This window comes from Grampus griseus (genome assembly GCF_964374135.1).
Source record: "Grampus griseus genome assembly, chromosome: 4".
NCBI classification, from domain to species: Eukaryota; Metazoa; Chordata; class Mammalia; order Artiodactyla; family Delphinidae; genus Grampus; species Grampus griseus.
The window spans coordinates 44,087,267-44,105,001 of NC_138997.1; the positions used below are offsets into that span (position 1 = coordinate 44,087,267).

Consider the following 17,735-nt stretch of genomic DNA (forward strand, 5'->3'; position numbering starts at 1 on the left):
ACCTAGCTGGTTATCTGTAATTTTGTTGGTGTTCAATAAATATTTGCAACATAAGTGAAAGAAGCCAGATTTTGTAATTATATATACTCAAGCACTAGCATCTCTGCCTCCCTCTAAAATTTTCTCTCAGCATGTGTCAGAGGAAAAGTCTAGAGAGTGATCATGTGAGTTTTAGTGCTAAAGGATATCAAAGTGTGTGGCACAGTGCAGAAAAATGACCTCCCTCTAAAATAAAAAGAAATTCCTTTTGTTTCACCTACAAGAAAAGCCATTGGTATAAAATATTTGTTAGAATATGTAGACTTGTAATTAAAGGTCCTAGGAAAATTCTAGACTGGATTTTCAAACAGTTTGAAAATATTAGAAAAAATATTTTTATTGGAAACTTATATGAGACTAAACTTTTATCCTTTGGGGAGGTAGGATTTCTACACATGTTGTATCTTAATTTTGCCAAAGGGTTTGAAAAAACCCTAAATATAAACTTGTGAGTACAAAAATGAAGTGGGGTCTACCAGCTGTAAGTGGATTTGAAGATGGTTGAAATACATACTCAGAAAGTTGTCAGTAAATCTTTGTAATTGGAAATGAATGTCTTTAGTAGAGTATCATGATGAAGTTTTAATTTCTTAGTTGGCCAATATTTTTATTAATTACTTTAATGAAAACAAAGAAATTATGCTAATGATATTTAAATATGACACATACACTTACATAGGATACACGCAGAGTTAAGTTTCACCAGCTGAAAGAAAAACTTAAACTTATTTTGGCCCATTGTATCAATAAACTAATCAGACGAAATAAGCTAAACTGTAAGTAAAGTCTTGCATTTATGTTCTATAACCAATTGTACAAACAGAGGGGACAGAAGGCCTGTTTAGAAAGCATTATTATAAAAAATGATCTAAGAATCTTAATTGATTGAAAGCTTACTAAAAGTTGACATGGTTACTAAAGAAACTAACACAATCTTAAACTGAAGAGCCTTCATGTAACCTCAATGTCAGCTGGACGCCCTGCTGGACATGGAGCTGCAAAACAAGGCCCCTGTACTGACAGCTGAGAGTTTCTTGTAGTTTACTTCCTCAAGCTTCTGTCTGCCTCCGTGGTCTTGAATCCTTCCATGAAGTCTCATTCCCAAAGCATAACTCAGCTCCTTCACTGACTCCCAAAAGAAATGGGGTCCCGCCGAGCATTTGGAAATGTTAAAAGACTATATGGAGGATTTGGAGGGATGCAGTGGTGTCACACTAAGAAGCAGGGGGCTTCCATCATTTCTCTTCGAACGCTTCTTCCTCTTTAATCGAACCCCTCAGCCGTCTCCAAGGCAATCCCCAAGTGACCTTGTCTCACTCAAAGTAGTTCTGCACATAACCAAACCCCTTGGGTTCTAGCTTCCCCATTCAGAGGAGGGTGGGTGAGGAACCTTTTCTCCCTCTTACAATATTCAGACCAGAGGGTATTAGTCTTACTGCAGTCAGGTTGGTGTGACAACGTCTGGAATAGCAGGTGCAGCTCTCCGAGGTCAGTGACCCCATGGAAAGAGCTAAGAGGACAGTGAAGAAGGGGCCGAGGGGACCAGAAAGCAGTGAGGGAAGCAGAGATGTATTGATACTTTAAATATCGTTCATTGAGGAGGAGGGAACCTCACAGCCTATGACGCCCCGTCTCCCTCCTGACCTCTGAGACGGTCCCCCCTTTCTGCTCAATACTCCACTGACTCCAGTCCTGCTCAGAACAGAGAAGTCCAAGCTAATGTCAGACTTCGGAAGGGAATCGTGTGAATGAGGGAGGAGCCATTCTACACTGCTCCAGAAGGAGGCTCTAGGGCTGATGAGAAACAGCCCTCATCCCCACCGATGCACCTGGCTTCCTTCCTCATCTGTAGCAGCCTGTGAGGGGGTGAGAGAGAATCTCTGCCCTGGGTGCAAGGTTGGCTCAGGTGCGCTGGAGTCTTCCTCCTACTCTAGGGCACTATGGTTTCAAGTACTGAGAACCTCATTTATCATCTCTTCTTGAAAGTTTCTTCTCAACTGGTTATCCTGAAATTTTAGAGCTCAGTACGCAATTTCTAAAGGTTCCTGTAATCAGAATCTAGACAGCTCTGAAGCTCTTACTTTCTTCTATAATATGGTTATTAATGCCTCCCCTTAATGTTGCTTATATTTCCTTAAAAGCCCTTTACTGCACAATTCCTAAAATTGTCAGGCCTATAATTGTCTATAATGATGAGCAGTAGAAAGGAACATTGTGAATTTTTTTAATGTATTAGAAACTCAAATAGCCCAACTTAGGGGCATACCTTATCTTACTCAGTCTTTGGATGAAGGAAACCTAAGCTTTAGCAAAGGACTAAAGTTAGAAGATGCTTAATTTAACTGAAATAGTCTATAAAATCTTATTTACATGGTAGCATAGCAAATGCATTTGTGCAGAGCAGAAGCTTCCCAGAAGAGAAATACTTCAATGCAACGTATTTTTTGCCACCTATAAGCCATATAAGGGATTCTGTTTTCTTCTTTTGAACTTTTATTTCTGTGATTCCACTGCAGTGAAGAGCCTCAAATATCTAAGTCACTACTTCTACACCAACACTCTTTTGCTCTTGAATAGAATATGCAAGTGTTTCATTCGTGTCTCTTGTGTTACAGAATCTATAGATTCCGGCAGACAGTTGATATATACCAAGCAAAGTTTTTGTTACAAAAGTAAAAAAAAAAAAAAACCAAAAAACTCTTTTCATGGATCCAAAAGGGATTTTTATCTCTGGTATCTCAACAGATGATGCAAAATGGTGGGTTCCATATAACTTCATTTCAAATGCAAATCCTTGCAAGAATCTCCATCAACTAACAGTAATACCTACCTTTGTATCTATAAAACATAAATATCTTTTACTGCTCGATTTGCCTCTCATTTCACATGACGATGATGATAACACCAGTAGCTATACTGAGAGCTTATTCTCTGCTAGGGTCTGTGCTAAGTGCAATAACATTAGAGGTAGGCACTATTATAATCTCCCTTTTATAGAAAAAGGAAACTGAGGCCTAGTGGTTAATTCACCTGCTCAAGGTCACAAAGCTAGTTAAGTGGCAGTTAGGATTTGAACTTTAGTTACCTTATTCTAGAGCCCACGCTCCTAACCATTACTCTATAATTCCTTCAACATGGTACTTCCTAGGACAGAAAACTGAAATATCAGTACTGTATTTGTTAACTGTCAGTTTCAAAATGAGAAAAGTATACCACAGTTTTTTGGCAACTGACACTTTACTGATTGAAATAAAGTAAGCTGCCTCAGCCTATTTCAAAACTGTTCCTTCATCTGTGAATCACTTCCTAATTTTTTTTCCATCCAGATTTGCCCTTGCCCTAATTTATCCTAACTCTGTTTGTGCATGACTCAGGTAATTAATCATATTTTAACTTATTTGAGAACTAAGACATCTATACAAGTAACTTTCATTCAAGACAAAATAAACTACTGTTCGGGCAGAAACTGAATCCTTTGTAGCATATCAAGCCTTGCATACTGTCAGTATTTAACAATTACATGTCAAAAACAAATTAAACCCAGAGAAGTGCTGAGGTTCAGGCCTTTATACTAGAATGAGCTCCACTCTCTGCTTAGGATCTTGGAACTGGATCACTGAGAGAAACCACAGGAGTAAACTAGACTAACAATTTTATGATTTTAATGAGATAACTAGAGAACAGAGAGGTTAAATGACTGACCCAAGAACACACAGCTCCTCTCTTGCAGAGGAGATCCCTAGTCCAGCACTTCCAATTAGGCCCATATCTGAGTTATAATCTGCTAATGGCATCCATATGCTTTGTAGATTCATTTTCTTTCTTTTCTAAAAATAAAGGCTACCGGGTGAAAATATGGAAGCAAAAAATCCCTGTTTCCTTCAATGACTCCAGAAGAGCAGGAAAGGAGAGAAAGTTCATTTTTTAAAACTTACGCTGACAATGGGCTTCCCTAGTGGTGCAGTGGTTGAGAGTCCGCCTGCCGATGCGGGGGACACGGGTTCGTGCCCCGGTCCGGGAAGATCCCACATGCCGCGGAGCGGCTGGGCCCGTGAGCCATGGCCCCTGAGCCTGCGCGTCCAGAGCCTGTGCTCCGCAACGGGAGAGGCCCCAGCAGAGCAAAAAAAAAAAAAAAAAAAAAACTTACGCTGACAAGTGTGGTTGTCATCGAGATAGTGCCCTGGGAAGCAGGCAGTGCTGCAGGTGCCAAGATGGGACAGAACGAGGTCGGTGTCACATGAGGAGCAGGAGAAGGGTCCTCTGCCCCGGCAGGTTCTGCAGGAGTAGTGACATTCTGCAGACGGAAGAGACATAAAGAGAACCTATGAAGCCAAATTCCCCTCCAAAGCAGCATCCCAAGAGCCGTTAATAAAAGCCCCAGCCCAGAGAGCATTAGCTGGTCTGGTTTATTGCCCTACAGTGTGCTTCCTGCCTCTCTCTCTCTCTCTCTCTCTCTCTCTCTCTCGGGAAGTTCCAGCCTTCTCAGCTATTGCCCAAGAGAAGCTCATGGGGCACGGCAGCTCCTGTGTCCAGCACTTACTCACTTTTACAAGCTCCTCTCTCTGCGAAGTATCCAGAAGGGCAATCGGGAACACAGCGATCTTCTAGCAGCAGGTACCGGGCATTCTGACACCTCAGGCAGACGCTCCCGGTGTTGTAGAGGGCAGCTGCGCAGTGCTGGCACAGAGGATGGCAGTCTGGAGAGCACACGGGAGCACAGAGAAGGCACGGATGCTATGAACACAGCGTCTCATTTCTACACCAAAGGGTAAAAGGGACTGCAATGACCACTGTTGCAGCACAGATGGCTGGAGAGTAGCGCAAAGGCAGTATACATCAGTAAAGCAGAAGCTTGGGACCTGTACAGACTGCGTGTTTGAGGTTTTTAGCAAATGGCCAGGCCCAGCACAGCAACTGAGTTTTCATCCCTTTCCGACTGAACAACCTTCAGGTCCTAGGGCAGCATGTGATAGATACTTGCCAGGGGGTATAGAAAGAACTATCAGATAACAGAAACAGTTCATCATATCAGCATATCCCCCGAGAGCTCCCAGAACTCGGGTACCGTGTGCCCGTCGTTCACAGAGCTCCTAAGCTGTGCTCAGAGGCCCCACGAACCTCATCTCCCCAGTGTGGCCTTCCAGAGTCAGCAAACCAGCCTCAGGCATTGGTAGAGGGGGGAATTAAGGTTGGTTGATAATAGAATTGGGGGGAAAGTTTAGTCTTTAACTAGAGGTAAAGTTACAAAGAGCTGAGTTGGAAAGTCATTTTCATGACCTGATACACAGTTCACAGAAGCTGTTGTATCAGTTGTGATTAAATCTATAGGGCAAATTATCTGGGATGGCCAGCACTGTCTCTTGTTCTCACCCGTGTAAGAGTCATCCTTTAATTAAAGAACTTGGTTGTGTTCAGCTCCCCATATAGGTGAAAAGCCCTCTGTCCTACCTTAAGTGGTAATAATGCTTCAAATCCCATTTACCATCCTCCATCCCAAAGGTGGAAGAAAAGCCACAAATCCTGAATTACCCCCCAAAATGAAAAAGGAGTAAAGACCTAGGAAAAGAGAAGAGACTTCTGGTTATAGGTCCTGTCCATCTTCCCCTGTAGGATTCAAAGCACTGTTCGCACTTGCTAAAACACCATTCAGCGGCCACATAGGTCTTGTTTCATCCCAGTCTTGTAGATAGTGATTTCTAGCAATATTTAGACTAAAAAAATCCTTGTCAATAAAACAGATTACCTGTCCTTGAAATCTGTTAAAACAGGTCTTTCTCTCCATACCCTCAGTGATACACTTTCTTAATTGCTGATCACCTGAGACGTGTTCTTTGCCAAAGAAGAGATCTCAGTCCCATACCCAGCGCCCACTCGTCCGCATGAGAAGCCTTTGAGACCTCTAGCCATTCCAGAAGTTGAACCCAGAGTGTCCTCCGCAAAAATCCTCTTTTAGCAGCACACAAGTGAACAGGCCCCGATCTTTCCCTGAACTTCAGGAGTTTCAAATTACAGGCCGCCTTTTGCCAATATTAGAAACAGTTCTTGATATCCGAAGAGGCAAATTAATCCCCATTATAGCCCTTCAGTAAATTATAAAGGAAATGATGGCTGTATTGAGAGAAATCTGATAAGGAGGCTATTTCCCCCTGACTTAGTGTACGGTTTCCACACAATGCCAACCTTTTTGTTTTCCTTTTCCTGTGCTTTCCTCACAGTGCCAGGAGCACTTTGAAAGTTCCTGGGGCAGGTGGAGGTAACTCCGTTTTACGATTACCTTAATGAGTGGGTACAGGTTAGAACTGAAAACCCAGGAAACATGACTGATGCAAGTCTCCATTATTTGAAAAGTCTTGGCCTCTTCCTCTTTAAAGCCACTGCTTACAGAGAGTGTGGGGCTCCGGCATGCGTCAACAAGATCCGCAGGTGTGCAGGGGTCTAAAAACTGGTTGCAGCTAACTGAGGCTTTCTCTAGTGTACAATTAGAGGAATGAAAAAGAATAATCACCAAGGGGATGGTTTGAAGAGAAAGTAAGCAGATCTCTGGAATATTGTGTGGGTACAATAAATAAATATTCATGGATTTGTCCGATCATGGGGATCTCTAGGAGCTGTTTAAATGAAGCGTGTGATGTATATTAATTACTTCTGAAGGCACCTAGAGCTGGTTTATGGATGTTCCTTCCCGCTCTCATGGCAGCAGCTTTGAAGCCCTTGCTCCTCTTCCCTGGTCACCAGCCCACGCTGCCCACCCTTCCACATCCTACCCGGTTATTTCACCTTCTACTTGACTCAGCCCATCAAGCATGAACACCTTTGATTCTTTCCTGCCAAACCCTTTATTTCATTTCATCTCCCCTCACAGGATGAAATGGCTAATTCCTCCACCCCCATTTTTTAATCCGATTTTCAACATTATTTGAACATTATGGCAACATTAGTGCATCTTTTGCCCCCATCTCTCTTCATTCTCCTCGACCTCAACCTCCAAACATGCTCCGCATTACCTACTCCCCGCAAAGTTTTTCTCAACAACCTCCCCATCTCTTTTCTTTCCTTCACCACCCAACTTCCTTGCCTCCCTAACTTCTCACTTCACTGTAATCTGCCTTCAACCTCCACAATTCAACTGTTGTATTGCTCTTGAAGAGGTCTCTGACCACCTTCTAATGACCAAACGTAATGGCCTCCTCTAATTCCTAACCCATCTGAAAGGTGTGCAACACATGACACTTCGGATCACCCCCTTCTTTGACCTTCTTTCCCCTCTTAGCATGCTTTATCCTGGTACGTTAAAAATAAATAAATGAATAAACAAATAAATAAATAAGTCATGGGGATGAAACCTACAGCATGGGTATACAGACAATAATAGTATAACAACTTTGTATGGTGACAGATGGTAACTAGACTTATCATGGTGATCATTTTGTAATGTATAGAAATATCAAATCACCATGTTGTGTACCAGAAACTACCATAGTGTTGTAGGTCAACTATACTTCAATAAAAAAACAAAAGAGGGAGTTGTAGAGGCTCCATGATCACTCAAGGCCTCTGCCTCTCTCCATGGCTCCATATTAAGCCTTAAAAGAGGCATCAGATCAATCACCAGACGTACCACACGGCACGATGGAGCGAGTACCCAGAGGCAAGGAGAAATCAATAGATGACACCTGAAAATAGAAAACAGTCAACCGCAGGTTGCCCAAAGCATCACATTAATCCGAGTTAGTTTACAGTTTCACATTACACGTGAGACTGTAACTACTTGAGTCTGCAAAGTTCAACTCTTTTTGTTCGCTACCTGTATTTCTTCCTTATTCATTTATCCATGGCTTAGAAACTCATACTGAACACCCAATCCTGTGAATAGACCCCGAAACAACAGTCTGAGTGGGTCCTGTGTTAATACATTCCTGCAAACCTCTCTTCCCAACTCTGTCTTATACAAGCCCCCAACAGAACACCACACAAAACCAATATGCTCTCAAACCTTGCTCTGGAGTCTATCTGAAGGTTGACTGATTTTTATTAAACCAACCAGAAAAGAAAAATAAATTCCTAAAACCTAGGAAACACCTTTGTCTTAAGAGGCTTGAAGTCAAAATCTCTTTGCAGGAGAGAATTCCTTGGGAGAGCTCAAAATGAGTTATGATGTACAGGGAAAGAAGCCAGAAATCAGAGCAATGGGGCTTGAGGATTAATCCCAGTGTTCTGATATACAATCAGAAAAGCATTGTTCCCGAGGGCAGGCTGCTCAGTTGTGACAGGCTACAAGTGGCCAGTCCCCCTGGGCACCAACTGTAGGCAAGCTTCAGGCTCCAGCCCCAGAGGCCACTGTGATCTTCTATGCAGAGAGGGGGCTCAAAACAGGGACCTTACGGTTTTATTTTTCTGACTACAAAGTCAGCCATGGAAGAAAATATGAAAAACAATTTTACATAGTATAAATGAACATAAAAATCCCCCCATGTGGGCCTTTTAGAATAAATAACTATTAACAGATATTTTTCTCTTAGTTCTTTTTCTATACAACTTTCCATATGTAGATTTTTACACAGATGAGATTTTATTAAATATTGTCATATAATAACTTTTTTTTCACTCAGTACCATCAGCATTTCCACGTGTCATTAGGGACTCTTCGTAAACATCATTTTTAAGGGTTGTATAATATTCCAGCATTGAATAAACAAATAAAAATTTACCATTTTTCTTATACTTGATCATTTACTTCCAATTTGCACACTTTTATAATGAAGGCCATGATAAGACCCTTGTGCATTTTAGATTATTTGCTAAAAGACAAAGTCAGGCTTCCCTGGTGGTGCAGTGGTTAACAATCTGCCTGCCAATGCAGGGGACACATAGGTTCGAGCCCTGGTCCGGGAAGATCCCACATGCTGCGAAGCAACTAAGCCCATGCACCACAACTACTGAGCTTGCACTCTAGAGCCCGCAAGCCACAACTACTGAAGCCTGTGCACCTAGAGCCCATGCTCCGCAACAAGAGAAGCCACCGCCTTAAGAAGCCCACACACCACAATGAAGAGTAGCCACCGCTTGCAGCAACTAGAGAAAGCCCGCGCGCAGCAACGAAGACCCAACACAGCCAAACATAAATAAATAAATAAATAAATTTACTTTAAAAAAAGTTACATCCAAGATACATTCTTGAGACTGTTTCATTGTAACTTTGCCTGCACTAGGAAATTTTTTTTAATTTATTTTTTATTGAGGTATAGTTGAATTACAGTGTTGTGTTAATTACTGTTGCAGAGCAAATGACTCAGTTATACATATATATGCATTCTTTTTCATATTCTATTCCACTGTGATTTATCACAGGATAATGAATATAGTTCCCTGTGCTATACAGTAAGACCTTGTTGTTTAAGGAAATTTTAAAATAATAAAATGATCTTGGCTAATTTGGTTGGTGAAGATTGGTGTTACATAGTTGCTTTGGTTTGGATTTCTTTTACTGTAAGTGAGGCTGAGCATTTAAAAACTCTTTCTTTCAAACAACAAAACTGTTCAAATGTCTACTGTACTCACAGAGCTTTCAGTATGGTGGGGATAAGGACCCTGGATACATAATTACACTTAAGTATGAAATCTGTGTAATCTCATAACAATTTGAGATATCCGCCCGTGAGTTCTTTCCTCATCCACTGCAACCATCCCGCATTAGACCAGGGAGTGTAGGCCACCGTGTGCTCCCAGAGAAAGTTAGCAGAATCAGACCAGCACAGATACCAAATTCACAGAGCCCAGGGCACAGGTGAAAGATAGAAGAGAAAACAAACTTGAATGTGGAAATTGGAGCTAGGAGACCCAGGCCCTCCCCCACCAATACTACCACTACACTCTCCACCTCTGTACCCCAGCCTAGAAAAACCCTTCGAGCTGGAGAGGAAGAAGGAGCAGAGAGACCATTCAATTTGCCTCTTCCCTCCCCTCCTGTGGGACAGGTTGGAGGTAGCTGAGTGGAATATTCAAGAATCCAACAGTGAAGCGGACTTGGGCTGGGCTTCTTGACTTAAAGAAAGTCGTCTCCAAACTGAGTCCTTTGTCATGAGGCAATAGAGACGGTGGCACAGTGGGATGAGCAAGAAGAGAGTGTAAGGCAGACGCTTAGACACGGGACTGCCTTGAGACTATTGCAAACTTTTGTAAAATGCAAACCAGGTAAGCCCAGGGACCATGGAAGTCTCTGACGGGGTACCAACTCGGTCCAGGAAGCAGGTAAAGCTGCCTGGAGGAAGCTGAGACAGAGACACTGAGTGGGAGTCAGCTGCTGGAGGAGATGGGCAGGGTGAGAGAGCTTGGAAGAGGTCCCAAGAAGAGGAAAAACATGCAAAAACCCAGAAGCGCAACAGAACGGGATGCCTTCAAGGAACTGAAAAAAGTCCAGTATGGCTGCATCTTGAAGAACATTCGGAAGAGCCACTCAGGACCTGGCTGTGCTAATTTTGAAATACCTTGTAAGTCATGAAAAAGTGTACGGATTTATCCACGTGGCGACTGGAAATGGGTTTCTCTATGTGTATACCAGTCTATCTACTGAAGTCTCTGTGTTATTACTACCGGTTTAAATGAGAAATTGTTGTATGAAAGGTAACTAGTGATGGCAGAAGACATTAAAACCACAGCAAAGAACCAACAATCCAAGAAAACTCTGACACACAGCAGCTTTCAATGTGAACTTTTCTGGGGCGAGGAGAGGGGTCCCTATGTTTCTGTCCCCCTCCCCCTTAGGCTTATTATGCTAGAGTAGGCATATTAGGAAAACTAAGAATACTACAGTGTAAGTATATGAAGGCTTCTGTGACCAGGGACGGAGATCTCAGGTGTCCCCTGAGAAAGAAAACCAACACACCAGTGGTTTGTCTTCCAGGCACGACCAGGGAAGACCTTTCCACAAACTGTCAGCTTCTAAAATGCCTTTAAGATTCAAACCAAAGTAGAATTTGGCAAAATCAGTAGTACCTAGCAGGGAGCCCTTATCAATTTGCTAAATGAAAGAAAAAAAAAATATTGGAGTCAAAATACTAGGAAATTGTGGGGAATTTGGAGGCCCATGAGAAGCTTCACCTGGACCGCACCACTTGGTTCTCAAAATCCACTCCAGGCCAAGAGGAACAGGGCACTACTTGGCTGCGTGCGTGGCAATTTACAACGGCCTTGTCAGTACAGTTTGAGAGAATGAAGAGAGAAATCTACCCATGGCCAGCCAGATGTATTAATTATACAATCTAAACATAGTTAAGAGGTGTTAGGAGCCCATCTCCAGGCGCTGCAGGAGGTGACTGACTATGTGTCCCAGGGAACTGCTACGACACCAGTCACTTGACGCACAGTAAAATCTAGGGGCATATTTTCGAAGAATTAAGCTGATTGGGAAGCAAGTCTTGAACTCCTCTTGGTAGGTGGTGTCATCTGACAAATCCTGATTCAGATCCTTGTTGGACCCGCACTGGTAGGAGCACAACTGTCAGAAACGGTGTCCTTAAAATGCCAGTGTTCTCAGAAAGGCCTCTCAGAAAGGTTCTCAGAAACCGCAGAGTGAATTCTTCTGTAATCGTCCTCACCCCACCTTCCACTCCCATTCCTCCCCACAGGTGATGGATGTCTGGAACGAGTTCACAGGATCCACTACAGGAAGTTTATACTGTCACTGCTTAATTTGTACCAGGACCGCAGTTACTAAAATAGGGGAATTGAGTTTCCAACCCACCAATCTAGCAGCCTCTGCAAGGATTAACGGCCCATCATAAAAGCCCCATCTGTGCAGGAAGGCATTTGCATCTGACCTTCCTGTCTGTAATCAAAAAAGGAGGCTAACCTCAAATATGTCTAAATGGTGAGCATGCATCCATTAATTGCTTAAAAACAGAGCCTATTCTGAAGCCCGTCTCTCAGAGTCCTCCCATAGCTTCTCAGTAAGTAAATCCTTATTTGTCACTATTTCAATTATAGTAAAGAGTCTTTAAATAAAAGACTTATTAAGGATGACAAGGAGAGGAGAGGGACCCAGGATACATTTAGGTGTAGTCCGTTTCAGATGACTGGTATATAATAAACATGTGGAGGGGGAAGGGCAGATGGACTTGCAGTTGTTTGTGTGTGTGCCTGCTTGCTAACAAACCTGGTGAATCAGTACTTTAAACAAAGTAATGAACACACTATAAGGGAGCCTGGAAATGGAGTATCGACTCGAGCTGAAATGAATGCACTTCTTGTTTTTAAGCAAGCAGAAGATTCCATTTGTTTTCTAAATATGCACAGCATGCCTACATACTAAAAATGTAAATACATAAAGAATTAATATTTTGACTCAGCAGCGGCAATATCCTCTAATATGTCACTCTGCAGCTGGGAGGAAATTATATGTGGTCATCACCATGTGATGTTATGTCCACATCACAAAGGCTCTGCTTCAAGGATCAGTGAGGATTACGCACAATCGCGATGGATGGAAGCACACGGCAGTGAAGTGACTTATTTCACATCTCTGGAGCAAAGTGAGAAAAAGCTTGAAGATATTAAAGTAAATGTGTACTGTTGAAGCAGTGGCTTTGGATGTTGGTTTTATGGGGCAGTGACTCCTTAGCTGATAAATAATGGACCTATAAAGACAATTTTAGACACATAGTGAGATTTTTAATAATGTCCTATCAGTCGATTAGGTTCTTAATGAAACCACATTACATGTGTTTGGAAGCTGTTAAAATAATCAGCACTTGTAACTGTTCCTCATCAGGTGAAAAGGGAATGATTCCGTGCTGAAGCTCTGGGTCCTTAAAGTGTGTATAGACTGAATTCTGATGCCACTTTTAAAATTGACAGGGTTCTACTTGTGAGACAAGTGCAGCAGGAATCCAGAAAATGTTGTCATGTCATATGTTTATGAATGGCAGAAGAAAAAGAAGTCTCCTCTCTTCCCCTTTTGATCATCACTTTGGTCCTAGCCCACCCATGAGGTCTTTAGAAATCACGTGTTCTTTTTAGGGTTAGGGTTTAGGGTTAGCTCTCAGTTAGTACAAAAACAAAACAAAACAGACAAACAAAACTTCCCATTTTTTCAGTGTCTGTGGCTATTGTTTTATCCTGAAAAAACCAATCATCAACAACAACAAAACCTACTACAACAGATTGGCCTTAGCGTTATAGGACAGTGATTTCCACCCAGTGTTGACAAACTTACAAATGTGGTGAGAAGGCTGCAGTAGGACCCACGGAGACAGACAGCTGGAAGAAGGAGTGGGTGAGAGGCAGTGTCAGATGTAAGAGCAAGGCTCTCTCCTCAGTTCTAGTGCCAGTTCTTGCTGCCAACAAGGAAACATGAGCACCACTCCTGCCTTGTACCTGACCTCCCATCAGTTTATGTTTTACTCTTGCCTTACCTCCAAAATAGAAAAAAGTTCACTTCGATCAACATTTATGGCATGTGAGTTGGGTGTGAGGCACTATGGAAGTTGCTGCAGGAGATAGAGCACTGAGTCAGAGTCAGACCCTTCCCTCAAGATGCTCATGACAAGGTCCAATGTCAGAGGAAAGGCACACTTAAAATGCAATTAATGTCTAAGGAGGACCAGAGAATATTTTATCCAAAGAGAATAAGAGGGACTTTAACTTTGCAAGATGTGGCAATGATTAAAATATGGAATAGGGGTGGGAAGGAAGCAGGTGTAACTCAATTTTGAATTACAGTTGATCCTTGAACAATGCAGGGGCTAATCTGAGTATAACTTATAGTCGGCCCTCTGTATCCCCACCCCCATCCTCTGCATCCTTGGATTCAACCAACCATGGACCATGTAGTACTGTAATATATACTAGTGGAAAATATCTGCATATAAGTGGACCTGTGTAGTTCATATGCACATTGTTCAAGGGTCAACTGTACTCAGTTCTGAATTACGCTGATTGAAAAAATCAGTAGTGGATGGACAAGAGAGTCAGGAGAAGGAAGGAAGGACCTGGTGGGGGAGGTTTCTTTGGAGGTTTCTGAGTATGTTGTTCCTGTGGATCAAATGTCCAGAAGGTAGACAGATAGAAATGAGAGTCTGGAGATGATGACCATGTGTGGACTTGAGATAGACTCTAAGGAGAAAACAGAAAGGAGCATTGGATCAAGACACTAAGGTCCTAAAGGAAAGGGGGTCAGGGAGGAAGAAGAGAAGGAAAGATAAAGAGGGAAGGAAGGAGGTGAAATGAGTAACCAAAAGAGGAAATAACTATTGGGCTAGACCACCTCTTGAGGGTGATGGGACAAAGCAGCTCTGGATCACAGATGGAGGAGTTCCCCCGGGCCAGGGTGAGGGAGATCCTTTCTCAAAGGAAGCGATGAGGAAAACGGTATTTAGAAGAAGATACAGAGACATCTGTGGAGAAAAAGTGAGGGAGTTTTTTTGCTGTTGTTGTTTTTAGGAGATTATGTTAACCTTCTAAACACAAAAGAAAGCAAAGATGTCAACTGATCGGAGTGAGAGTTGAGTTGAGGGAAAGTATAGTGAGTACACATGGAAAGGTCATGGTGAGCGAGGTGACAATGCATCAAAAAGAGCTGTAAGTAATACAATTGCTGAGAAGCAGAGAAGGTCCTATTGGAACTAGATCGGATGATGAAGTCTGATGACGGTGTTCACACGCGTGCCCTCTGAAGTGGCACTGCTTCAAAGCCCAGGTCTACTGCGTTTTAGCTGTGAAACACTGAGTAACTTGGTTAATGTCTCTCATCCAGTCTCTTGGGTTGTAAAATGGAAATGCTACTAATCATAGGACTGACCTCCCAGGGTTGCAGTCAGGATTAAATGAAATAATGTATGTGAGGAGCTGGTACATAGGAAGTGCTCAATAAACATTAGTGATTATTCTTTATCTGTGGCAGGCCCAATCAGGATTGACATTGATACTGATGGTTATACTTACATCTAAGTCACTATTTTTGCCCCATTACATATAAACACAGAGATTTACATGTGTGTAAGAAAAGTAGATAAGTGTAGCCATAGCAATTTTGCTGTCTCTAGTACTTAAGAGGATAGCCTATGAGCCTAAATTCAGTTGTGTTCTTTCAGCATGAACACTCAAAGTCTTCTCTGCAATTCAGCTCCTGGCCTGTAGTTCTTATGAAGACAACAGCAATTGTAACTTCATTGGGAGCCCTGCCAAGTTGAAAACTTGTAAGTAAGGTCATTTCTAAAGCTATATAAGATATTGTTTAGGAAAAGTCACATGAAGGAGAAAATACAAGTTCGTTTTTTTAATTTAGGAAAGTCTCAATTTAAAAATAGGTCGTGTTCTTTTTTTTTTCTGAAAGTAAAAGTTCAAAGAAAAGAAATATTCAATCACCATTCAGCGGACATCGTGGTCCCTTAAATAAAACACAAATTCAGAGAACAAGGGAGAGACAATCACTGAAAGTTCCAGAGAGAGACTGGATATGCAACTCATAGTTCAAGCAATAGGAGATAGGGTGACAGATGAGAAATGAGAAAAGAATGTGTATTGCCGAAAAAGAAGATAAGGAAAATAAAGGAGGAGGTATTAAAAAAAAAAAAAGAGAAGACACAAGAAAATTGAAAAAATATAGAGATAGAAGAATAGGGCCAGATGGAATGAAATAGAAGGTGAAAAAGAAGAGATAAGAAGCAAAAAAAATGAGTCACACTAAGAAGATCCTTGATGTAATTAGCATAGGATGCACTGGAAGGGGATTAAAGTAGACCTTAGGACACCGGAATCAAGTCATTCCTTTGCCCGACATTTCCTGATCACCATCTATGTACTGGTGAGGCACTGCACTGAGCTCTTAATCCCACTTCCACAGGAAGGTTTCTTGGGATGATCAAATGAAAAAATAAGTGAGAAAATGCTTTAAAAATTATAAAATGTCAAGAGCACAACATTATTGTTATTAACAATAACATGAAAAACAGACCTCGTCCCAGCCAAAGCCTTGGAAGTCATACTTAGTTTACCAAGCAGTAACTCTACCTCCTGCTGGTTATTGCCCATATCCACAACAGGAAAACAGCCAATCAAATTAGGTTACACAACGGACATATGGATATGGGGTGGGGAGTCAGAGAAGGGTGGGGGATGAACTGGGAGACTGGAATTGACATATATGCTATGTATAAAAATAGATAACTAATGAGAACCTACTGTATAGCACAGGGAACTCTACTCAGTGCTCTGTGGTGACCTAAATGGGAAGGAAATCCAAAAAAAAGGGGGATATATGCATATATATAACTGATTCATTTTGCTGTACAGCAGAAACCAACACAGCATTGTAAAGCAACTATACTCCAATAAAAATTAAGTTACACAAACATAATGGAATGCTATTTAGCCATTAAAAATGACAATTATGTGGATTCTTCCAATTATTTGCCAACACATGGAAATACACAAAGTGATATGAGAAACAACAAAGAAATACAGGCATAACTCATTTCATTGCACTTTGCTTAACTGTGCTTTGCAGATGATTGCTTTTTCTTTTCTTTTTTTTTTTTTTAAAAACAAACTGAAGGTTTGCGGCAACCCTACGCTGTCAAATGATGGTTGGCATTTTTTAGCAATAAAGTTTCTTTTTTTTTTTTGGCCACACCTCACAGCTTGTGGGATCTTAGTTCCCCGACCAGGGATCAAACTCAGGCCCTTGGCAGTGACAGCGCGAAGCCCTAACCACTGGACCGCCAGGGAAGTCCCAATAAAGTATTTTTAACTAAGGTACGTACGTTTGTTTTATTTGTTTTTTTTTTTTTTTTTTTTTTTTTTTGCGGTATGTGGGCCTCTCACTGTTGTGGTCCCTCCCGTTGCAGAGCACAGGCTCTGGACGCGCAGGCTCAGCGGCCATGGCTCACGGGCCCAGCCGCTCCGCGGCATGTGGGATCCTCCTGGACCGGGGCACGAACCCATGTCCCCTGCATCGGCAGGCGGACTCCCAACCACTGCGCCACCAGGGAAGCCCACGTACGTTGTTTTTTTAAGACATAAAGCTATTGCACACTTAACAGACTACAATATAGTGCAAACAATTTTTATGTGCACTGAGAAACCAAAAACCTCATGACTTGCTTTATTGCAATAGTCACTTTATTGCAGTGGTCTGAAACCGAACCCACAACATTTCCGAGATATGCCTGTACATAGCTGCTGATTACAACTGTGAAAAATGCATGTATATTAAAACAGATAAACAACAAGGACCTACTGTATAGCACAGGGAACTCTGATCAATGTTACATGGCAGCCTGGATGGGAGGGGAGTCTCGGAGAGAATGGATACATGTACGTGTAGGGCTGAGTTGCTTTGCTGTGCACCTGAAACTACCACAACATTGTTAATTGGCTATACTCCAATATAAAATAAAAAGTTTAAATATTATTTTAAAAAATGCATGTATGTAACCACTGAAAAAGATTAAAGTACATGTGGAGTGATATAAATTATTAAAATTTAGTATGCATTAATGTCTTCATTTAAAGTTTATTTATTTATTTACTAAGGGTATATAAAATAAAAATACATGGCAATCTAAAACAGCTTCCAGCACTTAAAACAGACCGGCAAGTTCTTGCAACTTTCCCCAGTAGCGCCTCTCCAAACCATCTTGTCATACCAGTCCCCGATGATCTACCTTTTAATCTACAATCAGAAAACTCTTCTTGAATCC

General features: G+C 41.8%; 1 protein-coding gene across 1 annotated transcript in view; it reads right to left on the bottom strand.

Moving 5' to 3' along the window:
* Positions 1-17,735, bottom strand: part of FRAS1 (Fraser extracellular matrix complex subunit 1) — a 459,773-nt gene that overhangs the window by 164,332 nt on the left and 277,706 nt on the right. The window contains exons 21-22 of the mRNA XM_082652906.1: positions 4,584-4,736; positions 4,187-4,333 (exon numbers count right to left, since the gene is read on the bottom strand). Of these exons, the coding sequence (XP_082509032.1) occupies positions 4,187-4,333; positions 4,584-4,736 (300 nt within the window). The remainder of the gene's footprint in view (positions 1-4,186; positions 4,334-4,583; positions 4,737-17,735) is intronic.